Source organism: Peromyscus californicus, unplaced genomic scaffold, assembly GCF_007827085.1.
Source record: "Peromyscus californicus insignis strain IS unplaced genomic scaffold, ASM782708v3 Scaffold_17__1_contigs__length_78620276, whole genome shotgun sequence".
Taxonomy (NCBI): domain Eukaryota; kingdom Metazoa; phylum Chordata; class Mammalia; order Rodentia; family Cricetidae; genus Peromyscus; species Peromyscus californicus.
The window spans coordinates 40,111,390-40,125,619 of record NW_026294469.1 but is presented as its reverse complement, the minus strand read 5'-3'; the positions used below and the strand labels follow the sequence as shown (position 1 = coordinate 40,125,619).

Genomic DNA, 14,230 nt, shown 5'->3' with positions numbered 1-14,230 from the left:
TACTTTGAGGATGTGCCCAAAAGTGATATAGCTGGGTCATGTGGTAGATCTGTTTCTAGACTTTTAGGGAGCCTCGTACTGTGTATGAGAGGAATAAATAACATTAAAGACCTTTGAAAAAGCCATATGAAACATATCAATACAGAGCTTTAAAAAATACATGTATATACATAAAAAGAGTGTAAAAGAAGTTTAAGGGAATATTATCCCTCCTAAACATCACAAGGTATCAAACAAAAAGCCCAATGCCAGGAAAAGTTTACTTTTCTGGAGTTGTTCATCATTGGGTTCCCAAACTCTACTCAAATATTACAAGCTGTTGCTATTGCTCTCGCTTGCTTTCCAGAACCTGGTTAAAGACCTTGATGAAGACACCATTGAGTCATAGCATGTAGAGAAATCAGGTTGTTTCTGACCAGGAACATCCCTGTCAGTTGGCTTTCATAGTTCTGAATGGTGCTATGTGCACTACCAGAGAAGAAAAGTCATCATCAATCTTACCAAGGTGGGAACCCTTCCAATTAAAGTAATGTCTGGCCTAGCAAAATATGTCCACTGGTGCAGCAGTGACATGAGTGTTATGGAAATAAACAACCACTTTTGGATTGGATTTAAGGCCTGCTCCACAAGACTTGGTACTGTGAACAGAGCCAAGAATCTGTGGCCAGGTAGGTAAGACCTTTGAGGAAAAGCCTACTACAATTATTTTGCTAAGTGGACATACTATTAAACTGACCCCTGATGACTAATCACTATACCCGCATATGTATGCATCTCCCAGCAATCATCACAGAGGCTTCTTTTTGCAGAATTTGGTGATTAGAGAACCTGCATGAAGAGAAGAGACTGCAGAGTTTTTAGCCCTAAGCAGACAGATTGTACTCCTCTCTCCAAAGCTCCAGGATCAGTATGGAAGAGGGGTGGAAATATTACAAGAACAAGAGGCAGTGGTTGAATGCAGCAAACAACGTTTTCTTTTTGGGATGCAACAGGAAAGATGTACACGGTAACTCACAGTTGTGACAGCAAGTTCAAAACATGCATAAATCAAACCAAAAAAAAGAAATTCCAGCATGGAGGACAAAGATGAAAAGGAAGTCCTAACCCTACCTTAGGAATTAATGATATTTGGTGATTTCTGGAACAGTGAGAATCAGCTATTTTCAAGGATATGGCCCCTGAGAGGCTCTCCATGTATGTCACCCATACATAAACTTGCATCTTTAAGTGGATTCATTGAGGATTTTGGTTTGGTTTCGTTTTGGATTGTGTTTTTGATTTTGTTTTTTTTGGTTTTTTTTGGTTTTTTGAGACAGGGTTTCTCTGTGTAGCTTTGCGCCTTTCCTGGAACTCACTTGGTAGCCCAGGCTGGCCTCGAACTCACAGCGATCCACCTGGCTCTGCCTCCTGAGTGCTGGGATTAAAGGCATGCGCCACCACCGCCCGGCTTGTTTGTTTTTTAAGAGCACATGGAATTGGGGATGGGGAAGAAATTGGAAGTGAAGGAATGATGGGTAGACTTCACTAAAGCACATTATATGCAAATGTGAAATTCTCAAACAAACAAAATGTTGCCCTGGAAAGGTTTATGTTAGAGCTAGCAAACTAAAGAATTTTAAAGCTCAGATAATCCTAAACCCATAAACATTTCAGTATTATGATTAAATGATGAAAGAAAAAAAATCTCTCACCAGGGTTGACAGAATGAAGCAGACATAGGGGCAAGAGGTCAGTGAGCAGGAAGGTGCAAAGGTAATGGTCAGAAGGGAAAGGATTAAAGCAGTCATCTTAGTCAGGTATATTGTGACTTTACAATAGAAAACTCAGCAAGAATGAATATGACTTGGGCCGGGTGGTGGTGGCGCATGCCTTTAATCCCAGCACTCGGGAGGCAGAATCAGGAGGATCTCTGTGAGTTCGAGGCCAGACTAGACTACCAAGTGAGTTCCAGGAAAGGCACAAAACTACACAGAGAAACCCTGTCTCGAAAAACCATAAAAAAAAGGATAAAGAAAATGACTTGGATACATGGAAGGAGGAAGATGGAGAGGCCAAATGAAGCTTAAAAGTGAAATGGGGATGATCAGTTAATTTACTAAGAAACCATGAAAAGAAATATGCTAGAACTGTAGACCTTTTAGGGCAGGCATGCTGGTTGGGGTATACCTGTTATCTTAGCACTGGGGAAGCAGAGGTTTGGAGAGCTGCAAGCTAGAGGCCAGCATGGTTTATAGAGTAATTGACTGCATCAACCCACAAAAGGACTTCTTTTGTGTATTGTAGATATTAAGCAAAATAAAGCCATCATATGATACAACTCTGAAGTTTAAAAATTGCAACATGGCCGGGCGGTGGTGGCGCACGCCTTTAATCCCAGCACTCGGGAGGCAGAGCCAGGCAGATCTCTGTGAGTTGGAGGCCAGCCTGGTCTACAGAGCGAGATCCAGAAATGGCGCAAAGCTACACAGAGAAACCCTGTCTCGAAAAACAAAACAAAACAAAAAAATATATATATTAAAAATTGCAACATAAGTTGAAGCTGAAAATACTCTATCTTTTTCATGAAGGGTTATTTGAATTAGGAGGAAATAATCCTAATAGATGATCACAGTATGAGATAACATTGTGGTCTATTTTGGCACTGTTCCCATGCATTATGAATTGTACATCATTGGAATATTTGTTCACTTTTATTAGGAACTCTGACCAAACAAATAAATTCATGTCAGAATTATATATGTCACCAATAAATAATTCTTTTAACACAAACATAGATTGTTTATTCTAAACAACCATTCTATGGTTTAACCTCTTATTTGAACAAACGTTTTCAGAAGATATGCTGTGGATATCACTCGATATAAATAAAGCACTGATTGGCCAGTGACCAGGCAGGAAATATAGGCGGGACAAGGAGAGAGGAGAATTGAGGAAGGAGAAAGGAAAAAGGGAGACGAGCTGAAGCCACTGCCAAGACAAGGAAGATGTAAAGTACCAGTAAGCCAAGAGCCACGTGGCAAAGTAAAGATTAATAGAAATGGGCTGAATATAAGAGTGAGAGCTAGACAATGATAGGCCTGAGCTAACGGCCAAGCAGTTTAAATAATGTAAGAGTCTATGTGTTTGTTTTATAAGTGGGCTCCGGGACTGGCGGGACTTGGTGGTGGGAGCTGGAGAAAAATTCTCCAGCTACAAGATATGTAGGTGCCTTCTGGCATTAGGCTTTAGCTACTTTGAAAGTTCTATACTAAATGGGTTAACTAATGCTTATATTACATATTATCATAAGCAATAAAAAACACGGCACTCTTGTTAAACCAGTTACAATTTGTGTTATTGTTACATTCTCCTCAGATTTCTATCATGTTTGTTTTCTGACTTGCTAATTCACAAAATGTGATAAAGTAAAAACTAGACCTGTATATATGGTCTGTCAATGTTTGAGGAAAATAATTAGGGTTGCTTAGTAGTAATGGCAACTAGAGAAGTATTTCAGTAAAACAATCATTTCATAAATGAGATAAAATGTCATTAGCATTCACCTTAGTAAATACAAATGCATTTACTAGATTAGCAAGGAACATGAGTAATTTGACAAGTATCACAAGATTAATGACAAGGCTTAGGTTTTATTTGTTGTTTTACACCTGCTAAAGTGTTTTTATACACATTGAATAATTAAGGCCTAATATCAACATGCTAGCAGGTGGTACATTCAGATGAAGAATACAGGGGAAATTGCTAAGGCATAAAGTAGTTGTAGAGGATGAATGTTTTTTAAGTATTTATAATCTAAGGAAAAAAATTAAGAAAGGATATAACATAAGGAGCAGGTGCAGAGCCAAGGTGTTAGGGAGTGTTATGTAAAGCGAGGGAATAGACATTGATTGCTTTTGTGCTGTGACCACAAGAGAGATGTAAGCTGGAAAAGAATGGGAGCTGTTCAAGTAAATAAAATAGAAGGTGTGTCTGAGGTGAGTCGTGCGTGCATCTCACTTCTACCAGGACAAGGGCTTTCATTTCATTCAGCTTGACATAACACTGTTTGAAACCCTGCAGCATAGAAGTAGATAGTGGTTAGCTATGATGCCATCCATAGTCTAGTTAGCTCTAATCTAGAAGATGCTATTAAAGCTTGGGATGTGACAGGGGTGTCACTCAGGGTTAGAACCCTTTAGCATGCTTAAGGTCCCTTTCAAAACCCATTTATAAGACTCCTTTCAAAACCCATTCCTTCAAAAAACAAACAAATAAACAAACAAAACAGTTCAGGAGATGTTTTTCCCACATGCAGAGAAAGAGTAATTTGGTGGTTCTATGTATACAGTAGCCCTGAAGTTTCCAGCCTTGCTCAACCTTGAAGCTGTTTCATCAATTTTTCATTTCAGCCCCAATGCCAATGAAGTTGCTGAAGCTTGAACCTTAGCATGTGTTGATGCAAGTACAGCTTCCTTCTGAGGCCATTACTCTCTTTGCCCTATAATACAGGGTTAGATGGATACAGCCAGGTTAAGAATCAAAAGCAGCACCAAGGTTTTCATTTTATTTATTTATGTGTTTTCCTGGGGATTTATTACTCAGGATTGAGCCATGGGTCCTATGTATGGTGGGAAAGCACCAATGAGCTATATCCCCAGCCTTGTGTGCCTTCGTTTAAGAGCAGGCCTCAGATCTGGTTAAATGATTTGATCTAAAACACTCTTAGGTGTTGAGAAAAGATGTGACTAAAATCTTGACAATCTGGTTTCAATTTGATGTTTTATAACAATATATTCTCCTTCTGAATCATATTAAACATACAAATGTCCCAATGTATATGTCTAGGAACATATTTCTGGGGTAGGATTGCATGTTTCTCTGACTATTTTATGAGTATCTGTGGTCAAACCAGGTTTATGCATCTTTTGGAGTAAAGTTATGCATATAGTAACCTAATGTACTCAACAATTCTTTATGTATGCATTTTAAGCTGCCTTTTATTAGCCCAGCACTCAGGAGGCTGAAGCAGGAGGACTGATGTAAGTTCAAGGTCAATCTAGGCTACCCAGTAAGTGCTAGGCTTCTGGGATAAAAAAGATTAATACCCTTTCAAAGAAATTTTGTTCAAGAAAAATTTAATAAGAAATTCTGAAATGTTTACATAAAATATTATAGGGTGGTGAGTAGCCTCAGACAGACTTATAATGTACTTAGAGGTTAAAATAAAATACAAATATCTCATCTCTCTCTCTCTCTCTCTCTCTCTCTCTCTCTCTCTCTCTCTCTCTCTCTCTCTCTCTCTCCTTTTTTCTCTCTCTCTATCACACACACACACACACACACACACACACAAATGTTCATTTCCTTTACTGAATTTTTAATACGGCTCTTGTCAGGTATATTTATTTTCTCTTATTTATTATTCAAATAACAAAACATCTTAATTGTGTTGAAATGAAAGCAACATGACATGATATAAAAAGGAGGGGGATCTTTGACCACTGTTAAAATGATGAGGTCATAGACACTACAAACCCATCAATCTTTGGACATGGTAGTAAGCATGATGGGTTCACATGACTAGTGTTACTAATGATGCATGAAAGCCTGACAGAGTGTCTTCAGTTCCACCTACTTTGGCTGTTGCTGTCTGCCCTAGAAGATGAATTTGGATCTTTACAGCTTATTTTTTAAATGGGTGCTATGGGCTTAGGAAGGCACAGACACTAGAGTTATTTGCTCTGGTAGAATGGGGATGTAGGTACTCTTGACTAATGCAGAAATACACTGTTTTTCTCACTGTATATCAAGAAATAACTTTTCATGCAAATTCTAGAGAATAATTAATTTGGTTTCAACAGATTATTTGTGAACAATGCTCAGTCAATGCTTTACTTCTGGAGATAGTAATGAAAGTGAGTTGTGGAGGACATATGCTTGCCTTTCAATTTTATCATTTTGCCATGAAAGACTCTAAGATCTCAGGCACCTGGTTTCCAATACCACACTTTGCTAGTTTGTAAAATTTAGATAATAAAAATGTCTAAAGTTTCAAGATGTTATGGAGAAAAAAAAATGATGTGATAAATAAAAAATAATACATACAAAGCATTTTGAAGAGTATTTCAGGAGAAAGTAAGCCTCCTTAAAGTGTTTGATATCACATGTCTTGCTGTCATGAACTTGTACCCCCACTCTACACACACATCATTTAATTTATCTGGTCCAAAGCCCCCTTTGATTATGAGAATTGACAGTTATATTTTTTTTAAGATTGAAGGAAATTGCATCCATTGTTTAATAACAAAAGAATGTCAGCTCTCATTAGAGAGGTTGTATCACACTGGTTCCTTAAAGGTCCCATTGTGAACCAGCGCTATTTGAGTTCTCGGGGGTCAGTGTTAAATAGATGAAATTCACAAAGGAAACACTAGTGAATAAATTGACACACCTAGGGTCAAGAGCATGAATGCTATGGAATCAGACCTTCTTGGAAGAAAGACTCATAATAACAGTGTTTGAATTTAGGGAGAGAACTGGCAGGTGATGCTGATGTTATTATACATGAGAAAATGAGGCTTGCATTATTCAGGGACTCATTCCATTTAGATGGTGGCTAAATTTTCTGAAATCCCCTTTTATATCCTGTGAAGCTCAAACACATTAAGAATGTCAAAACAACATTAGGTAACTATTTCTAAGCATCAAAATAACTATTCAGAATAAAGAAAAGTTGTGCAGCGTTCAGGGCTGTGAAGAACACAATTAAATGTTGATGTTTGGGGATAAAAAGGCATGAGGAGTCATGCCAACATAAAAATGCCCAGAAAAAAAATATGCTCCTCTCATAAGAGATAGGAAAGATAAATTTAAGTGCTCCAAATGGAACATCACCCATATAATCACTGCTTCATGAAAGAGAAGCCAACTGTAATGTATGTTCCACACAGCCATGTGCCTTAACAGTTCCATCATGCCTGCCATTATTTCAGAATCATCAAAGTTGGATGACTCTAAAATTCTGAAATGTTTACTCTGGAAACTTAATTATAGTGCCACAGCTACACATTGACCCAGAAAATGCCATGTGATTTTATGATAATGCCCAGTAATTGTCACAGCCCGAGCACTTTACCTAATTATGTGATATGACTTTTTAAAAACTCTGTTGCTCATAAATCATTTCCTCACTTAGAAATCATCAGTATTTTAGTGAAGTAAATTGCAGCGCAATCTTTTGCTCCAGTTTTAATTGTACATTACAGGAAAATATGTTACCCGGAAAGAATAAAGAGAGGAAAAAAAACCCAGAAGTTTCAGGATCATTATGAGTCTCAGCCATATATAGTACAGAAATATATCCAGGCAAGAAATGGCTCCTGACTTGATTACATGCAATTAAGAATGTAACTACTCTGAATTTTCTCACAGAACACCAGAAAAAGGAGACTTAATTGAACTCTACAGATAAAAGGTTCTGAATAGTGTCATACTCTCCGTAGGTGATGCCTTGATCATGCTAAAAGCAAATACTGATAGAAAACCATAAAAAAAATGTCTTCTTGCTTTACTCTATGAACAATAGCAGAGAAGCTATGCTTCAAATCTAAGTGCTTTTCTTAGGTCAGTTAAGGCACCTTAGTAAACAAATGCATTTCTTCTCAGCATTAGTAAATTAGTGAGGAAACATATGCAAATGATAACATATTGGAGAGGGGAGAATTCTACAGTTTTGTATATTTTTGTATTTTTCTGAAAATATTTTACTTAGCTTAAGAATTATCTAGCTGGGCGTGGTGGTGCATGACTTTAATCGCAGCACTCGAGAGGCAGAGGCAGGCAGAGGCATCTCTGTGAGTTCGAGGCCAGCCTGGTCTACAGAGCGAGTTCTAGGACAGCCAAAGCTACACAGTGAAATCTTGTTCTGTAAAAATAAAGAAAAAATCTAAAAATCATAGACTGAGTCCTTTATAAAATTGTTAAAAATATTGGGAGGTAATTTTTTTTTCAAATTTCTTGTCATTATTGAATAGAAATATAATAGCCTTTAAAATTTGTAAATATGTGTCTATACTGAAAAAGCATACAATTCTCACTCTTCTTTAATTAACAACTACAATGTCTATGGAAATATATTTTGGCACTACACCACGAAGGGATGTTGTCATAGGCAGTGTCTGCATGTCACACTCAGCAGGAATCACACCTTCAATGGAGCATGGGCATGAACTCTATGGTAAACTCAATGTAAATAAAATTTCACATATGCATGTCCTAACGAGTAGCTGCTTTTAAGAAAATAAAGTGTTTCTGTCTATGTGTTTGTTTTTAGAAAGAGGAATGATTATTTTATTTCCTAATGCTCTGCTCCATAGCAGGCAGAGTGTGCACTTCAAATTCTCATTTTTGCGAGCAATGTTGGCTGGTTACAAAAACTGCTCTGCCATTAGGGATGTTTTAATTATATGTCTCCAGGGAAATATTATGATGTTCTATGTTAATTTTGTTACATGGTTTACAGGTTTCTATGGGTTCAAAGAACAGGTTCCAGTAAGTGTGGTAAAATTATTATTTCTGTAAAAATCACATTGGTACAGTATATTCTATGTTAAAGAAAATTGAAAAAAATGGATTTAAAATACACTTAAAGTCCTGATGGTTTATACTCTACTGTTTATGTTGGCTAATAAATTATTTACATAAAATTATATGTATTATGTATATGTATAAAATACATAATATATTCTATATATCTATATTATAAATCAATGAACATGATATTTTTAGTTGAAATTTGACTCAACTTTCTAGGTAAATATTTTGCTATAAATACTTTGATTTAGAAACAGATGTAGTCACCAATTAAACAGAAAGAGATGGTCTTTTATGGGGAAAATTTGCCTATATTTTCAAGAAGAGAGATAGATTTGGATCTCTGTAGTGATATATTGTGTACCCTAGTAAACTTGCTTGGGAATTAGAGGACAGAGTCAGCCACTAAATTAGACATAGAGGCCAGGCAATGGTGGCACACAGCCTTAATCCTATCACTGGGGAGGCAGAGATCCATCTAGATCACTGTGAGTTCAAGGCCACACTGGAAATGGAGCAGGCAGTGGTGGCACATGCCTTTAATCCCAGTACTGGGAAGCACACATGCCTTTAATCCCAGGAAGTGATGTCTGGGCAGAGAAAGGTATAAAAGGCATGAGGAGACAGAAACTCATTCTCTTTAGGCTGAGGATTTCGTAGAGGTAAAAACCAGTGGCTGGCTGCTCTGCTTCGCTGATCTTTCAGCTTTCACCCTGATATCTGGCTCTGGGGGTTTTTTTATTAATAAGGATGTTGAGCAATTCGTGTTACAGATCTCTAAGATTTCTTCCTATGGATATAAGCCAACATCCTTATTCAAATAATTTCAGTGATTCAGCTTATTCAATTTGCTTTACTACCAGAAATTTTTTTTTCTGTTCTGTGAATTATTTGTGATACCTTGAGATACAACATGGTTCCCAGACATCGACATGGGTCAAAATCTGAATCTATATAGTGATTGTTAGATCTTAGTAACTGGTTGAAAAAGAAAGATGGACTAAAGGAAGAAAATAAAGTTCAGGATCTATCATTAGTTTGGAGTGTAAAAGATAATAATATATTAGATATAAAATTGTGATATAACTACAATAATTTTTATTTCAAGACAATGCATAGAGTAAAAAGCTAAAAACACATTATTTGGTATTCAACAATTCAGTTATTTATTTACCTGGGTGGTGTCTCTTAAATACACTGATCATACAGTTAATAAATATCAGCTCATTGTCTTTCTTCATTTTTGTTTCATATCTTTTCTGAAATATTGGATTATTAAGCTTACATCACCCTCATGTACAACACAAAAAGATAAAATAGCATTCTATCAAATTTGTAACAGGACATTATCTGTTCCTCATTTATTTTGTTCATTCATTCATTCATTTATTCATTTCGATAATAAAGGCTATTTTCTTTCTATATTCTTCCCAAAAATACATTGTCATATTTCAATAGAAATCTCTTTAAAGGGGTATTCTAAATTATAAAGCTGCCTCCCTGTAGCAGCAAAAGTTAAAGTTTTAAAATTAAAAGGCAAATATTTTAAAAGGTCACTAGACTTTCCAGATCACACAATATAATAATTCCCATCAACATGTTGCTTGGCACTGTTACCTCTTAAAGACCTTCCCCCACCACCTTGGCACATTCCCTCACAATGATTTTAGGGGAGATAACTAAGTTTTAGCTCCAAAGCAAAGCATCACATCACTCCAAATCAGTGCAGCTGGGAACTGACTGACCCTTTAGTTTGTAAGTTTCTTGAGTTGGCAAATACTACCGAGGAGAAAGACTTGTGTTTGATGGTAGAAGGAAAATATTCTTATACGGGACATTAAAAACCCCTGACATCCTTAACTCAGAAGAGAAAGGGGGAAAGGCCATTGCTGGACACACTCTGTGACCAGAGACACCTCCACAGTCCCTCCTATAAAAGTGTGTCTTCTTTTCAGGAACATTGAGCTACCTCAGATGGGCTGAAGGCAACAATTCCAAACTTTCAATGTTCTTATCTACAATGTGTTCTGAAAAACGGCTTGACAACATCCAAGGCTTTCGGCAGATGGTTCTAGAAGTACCATAATGGAGGTGTAGAATATGAAACTGTTGGAAGGATGTACTTACCAAATGAGTTATGATAGTTAGTCTAGAAATTCTGATATACAATGTCATCTTGTCCAAACTCTTGGGACTTGCTTCCCATTTCAGTGAATGATAACATGGGGTTAAAGGAACCCCTACTTCATTTTAATCCTCAGGAACATTAGGCCTTCTCATTATTTACCATTATTTATTGACATGTTTCCAAAGCTTAAAATATTTTATTACACATATATTTGAACACATGATTCATAATTGTATAGTATAGAAAATAAACTTTTTGATATTGTCCTCAGCATTTCATGATGCAAAATTATTGACAAACATCTTTAGAAAAATAATAAAATAGTCCTTCGGTATTAAAATTCTTATTAAAAAACATTAGATCAAAGGGAGAATTATGACATCATCAATGCATAGATGAGTTAGGCATGAATGAAATGAATTGCCCTGGCTTTATCAACAAATCAAAATATTTGATATCCCATCCCTTATAATAAATCAAAATACTTGGAATCTGAAGGTCACAGTTTGTCATAGGTCAATTGCAAAAAATAAAATGCATTCATACTTTCTCATTATTTGGCAGTTTCTGATGAAGGAACATGTAAAACAATGTACATCCAGGACAGAAGCATCACTCTGCATACTTACCAGGTGATTTTTATGCCACTTTGTCGAATGCAGATTAATATATTTGGGCTTTTTATTGCTTGAGTAGAAAGTGCTCATTACTTATCATTTTATGTTTATCATATAGAAAATTAAAAACAAACAAAACGTTTTCTTAAATGGCAGACATCACACTGTGGTAGTGGTGGATTTTCTCAAGATAGTCTTCTGTGGTTTTGGTGCAGTGGGAGGAGGCACAGCTGCAGGTGTGGGAGGGGGGAAGCTGTTACTGTGGCTTATTCCCAGTCCCCCATTTTCTAATGGGAAAGTGGGGAGATGAGGTGGAGGAGGGAAGGGAGGGCCTTGGTGAGGGATCTTTCCAGGCGGATGGACTGGTTCACTGTGCATTTGGACCTCCCTATTCTTTGCGTTATACCGGGTCTCACAGTCAGGACAATAGCCATGGTATTGTACCTTTTCATTGAACCGTACTCGTTCCCGAGGAGGCCCTACTTGGGGACTCCTGTCCTTTTCAGGTCTGGGCATCAGAGACTGCACTGGGGCCTTGTCCAAGTTACTATTGGGTATGCAACAGATGTCTCCATTTGGAATTTTGTTGGGTCTACCCGGTAAGCCTCCATTCCGTAGGAGGGTGCCGTTGGTCTTTACAGGATTGACAGTCGGCGGCGCCGCTCTCGGAGGCTCTTCACACCTCACAGGTGTCAGCCTTGGAGGAGGTGGTGGAGGATTTGGCTTTCTCAGAACCGTGAGGATAGCAGATGGGTGTGCTGGAGGTTTAATGAGGGGGGCATTGGCCTGCACTTTGATCTTCTCTATGCTGGACGCCGTTGTGCCGCTGGAGCTGCTGTTCAGCGTGTCTGTCTTGGAGCTGTCAGTCATCTCATCCTCCAGCTGCAGGTCAGAAGTCAGGGTATCAATCTGGTCAACCACCTGGTGGAAAGGACAAGGTAATTGTGTTGAAGAGCAACCGGAAACAAAACACACATAAGGCTGTTCTTTTCTGGCCAGCTTTGATTGCTTTACGGAAGCCCTGACTGATCTTGAACTGGTAACTTCAATGCTACCTGAACATTTTAGTCAATACATTTAGAGATAGTGGCCATCACACAAGGTACCAACTGTTTGATATAAAAAAAAAAAAAATCTCATAAGCCTAGAACCTAATACGTTATTTTTCTTCATGGCTCTGCTACCACCACCAAAGGTAGAATTCAGCTGCAAAAAAAACATGACCAATATTTAAAAATGAAAAAGTTGAAACTTCGTGTCTGATTAGCATTTAGAAAGCTACAGAGCGTCACTTCTATGCTGAAAAATCATCTCAACATTTTGGATAATGGCTGGGCATTTAATAAGATGACTGTCCTTTCTTAGACCCTGTGGTTTGAATGAAAATGGCCCCCATAAGCCCATAAGGAGTGGAAGTATTAGGAGATGTGACCTTGTTGAAATATGTATGGATTTATTGGAGGAAGTGTGTTACTGGGGGTGGCTTTGAGGTCTCAGATGCTCAAGCCGGGCCCAGTGTCTCTTTCTCTTCAGTACCTGCAGATCGGAATGTAGAACTCTGTACCACCTCTCAAGATCCATGTTTGCCTGAGTGCCACCATGTTTCCTACCATCATAATAAACTAAACCTCTGAACTGTAAGCCAGACCAAATTAAATGTTTCCTTATAAGAGCTGCCATGGTCATGGTGTCTCTTCACAGCAGTAGGCACCCTAACTGAGACAGTCCCCCGAACATGTTGAGGACAGCCAAATGAGGCTCAGCATAAAATCATAAGCTCACGCAAAACATTTCATGCTTTTTTGTGATTTGTTTTTCTTACTTCATCATGCAGTTCTTGAGAGTGTACTTTGTAGATGACAAAGTTTTGTCTCAATTCAAAAAGTTCTAGCTTAGAACTTCACTTGAAACTCTGAAAAATTCTTCAGATCCTTAACTCTAAATATTTTCTCTTTTTATTTCCTTTAACCAAATATGTTAGGCCTTCTTTTAAACTCTCATAATTGTTAATTTACTTCCTGCTACAGAGTGTTCGTACGCAGTAATAGTTCTTCATGAAATGCCCCCCACCACCTCTTGATCAAATCAATGCCTACAAATCTAAAAAAACATTTTTTTTTTAGTTCAGAAGTCAATCTTTATGTAAAACTTGTCCTCCCTCCTGTAACTGTATGTCATGCTGATTTATTAAATATTCCCAAATAATTGTATTTCTTTCTTTCAAATGATTCACATGATTTTGAATTACGTGTTGAATAGCAACCTGAGTATTGAAATACTGTTTTTGGTGTAGACCCTGCCTCTTTTCAATGAGTGTGGTGGGTTTTTGATTATTGTTCCCTGAAGTATTATAAGTAGTAAGTAGTACTTAGGAGGGCTGAGAAAATATTTGTTAGTAAATGCTTTCAGGATTGTTTCTTTAGGTCAAAAGTGTAAAAGCATTTTTCCCTCTGATTGCTACATGTGACATAATTTTAGAACTTGATCAGTTACTCTAAAAGAAATATTCTAGAAGAAACTTACTCATAAAAGATCATATGGTTACTGACATGTTCTCTAGTTCTTAGTCAGTTATGTAGAAATTGCAGTTATGAGACGGCTAATAGATACAAAGGTAAGGAAACGATCTTGATTCATTGGGGCTGTGGTCTATTTTCCCTGAGGAGGTAACTACCCCTAGCTTTCAGTCTCATTAAACTTATTAAAAAAAAAAAAAAAAACCTCATCTATTATGAAAAACATGGCACAAGCCTGAGGTTTTGATAATTCCTGACTGTTCTCTATCTCTACACTCTCATTTCCTGCATGTCTATTGATGCAAAGATAATAAAATGCAGAAACCAACACTGCTCTCATGGAGCAAGGAACGTAGTGGGACTGCCTGGCATCAGCATGATCTTAGGGATCTTCCACT

General features: G+C 37.4%; 1 protein-coding gene across 5 annotated transcripts in view; it reads right to left on the bottom strand.

Annotated features, from left to right (window-relative positions):
- Window positions 1-14,230, bottom strand: part of Prr16 (proline rich 16) — a 296,734-nt gene that overhangs the window by 102,731 nt on the left and 179,773 nt on the right. For 4 of the 5 annotated variants that reach the window (XR_008219183.1, XR_008219180.1, XR_008219181.1 and 1 more), the window contains exon 2: window positions 11,329-12,237. Coding sequence is in view for 1 of the 5 variants with exons in the window: in XM_052742176.1 (XP_052598136.1) it covers window positions 11,476-12,237 (762 nt within the window). In the remaining 4 variants the exon portion in view is untranslated. Of the gene's footprint in view, window positions 1-9,772; window positions 12,238-14,230 lie in introns of those variants that run through there. The other variant, XM_052742176.1, reaches the window with a different exon arrangement.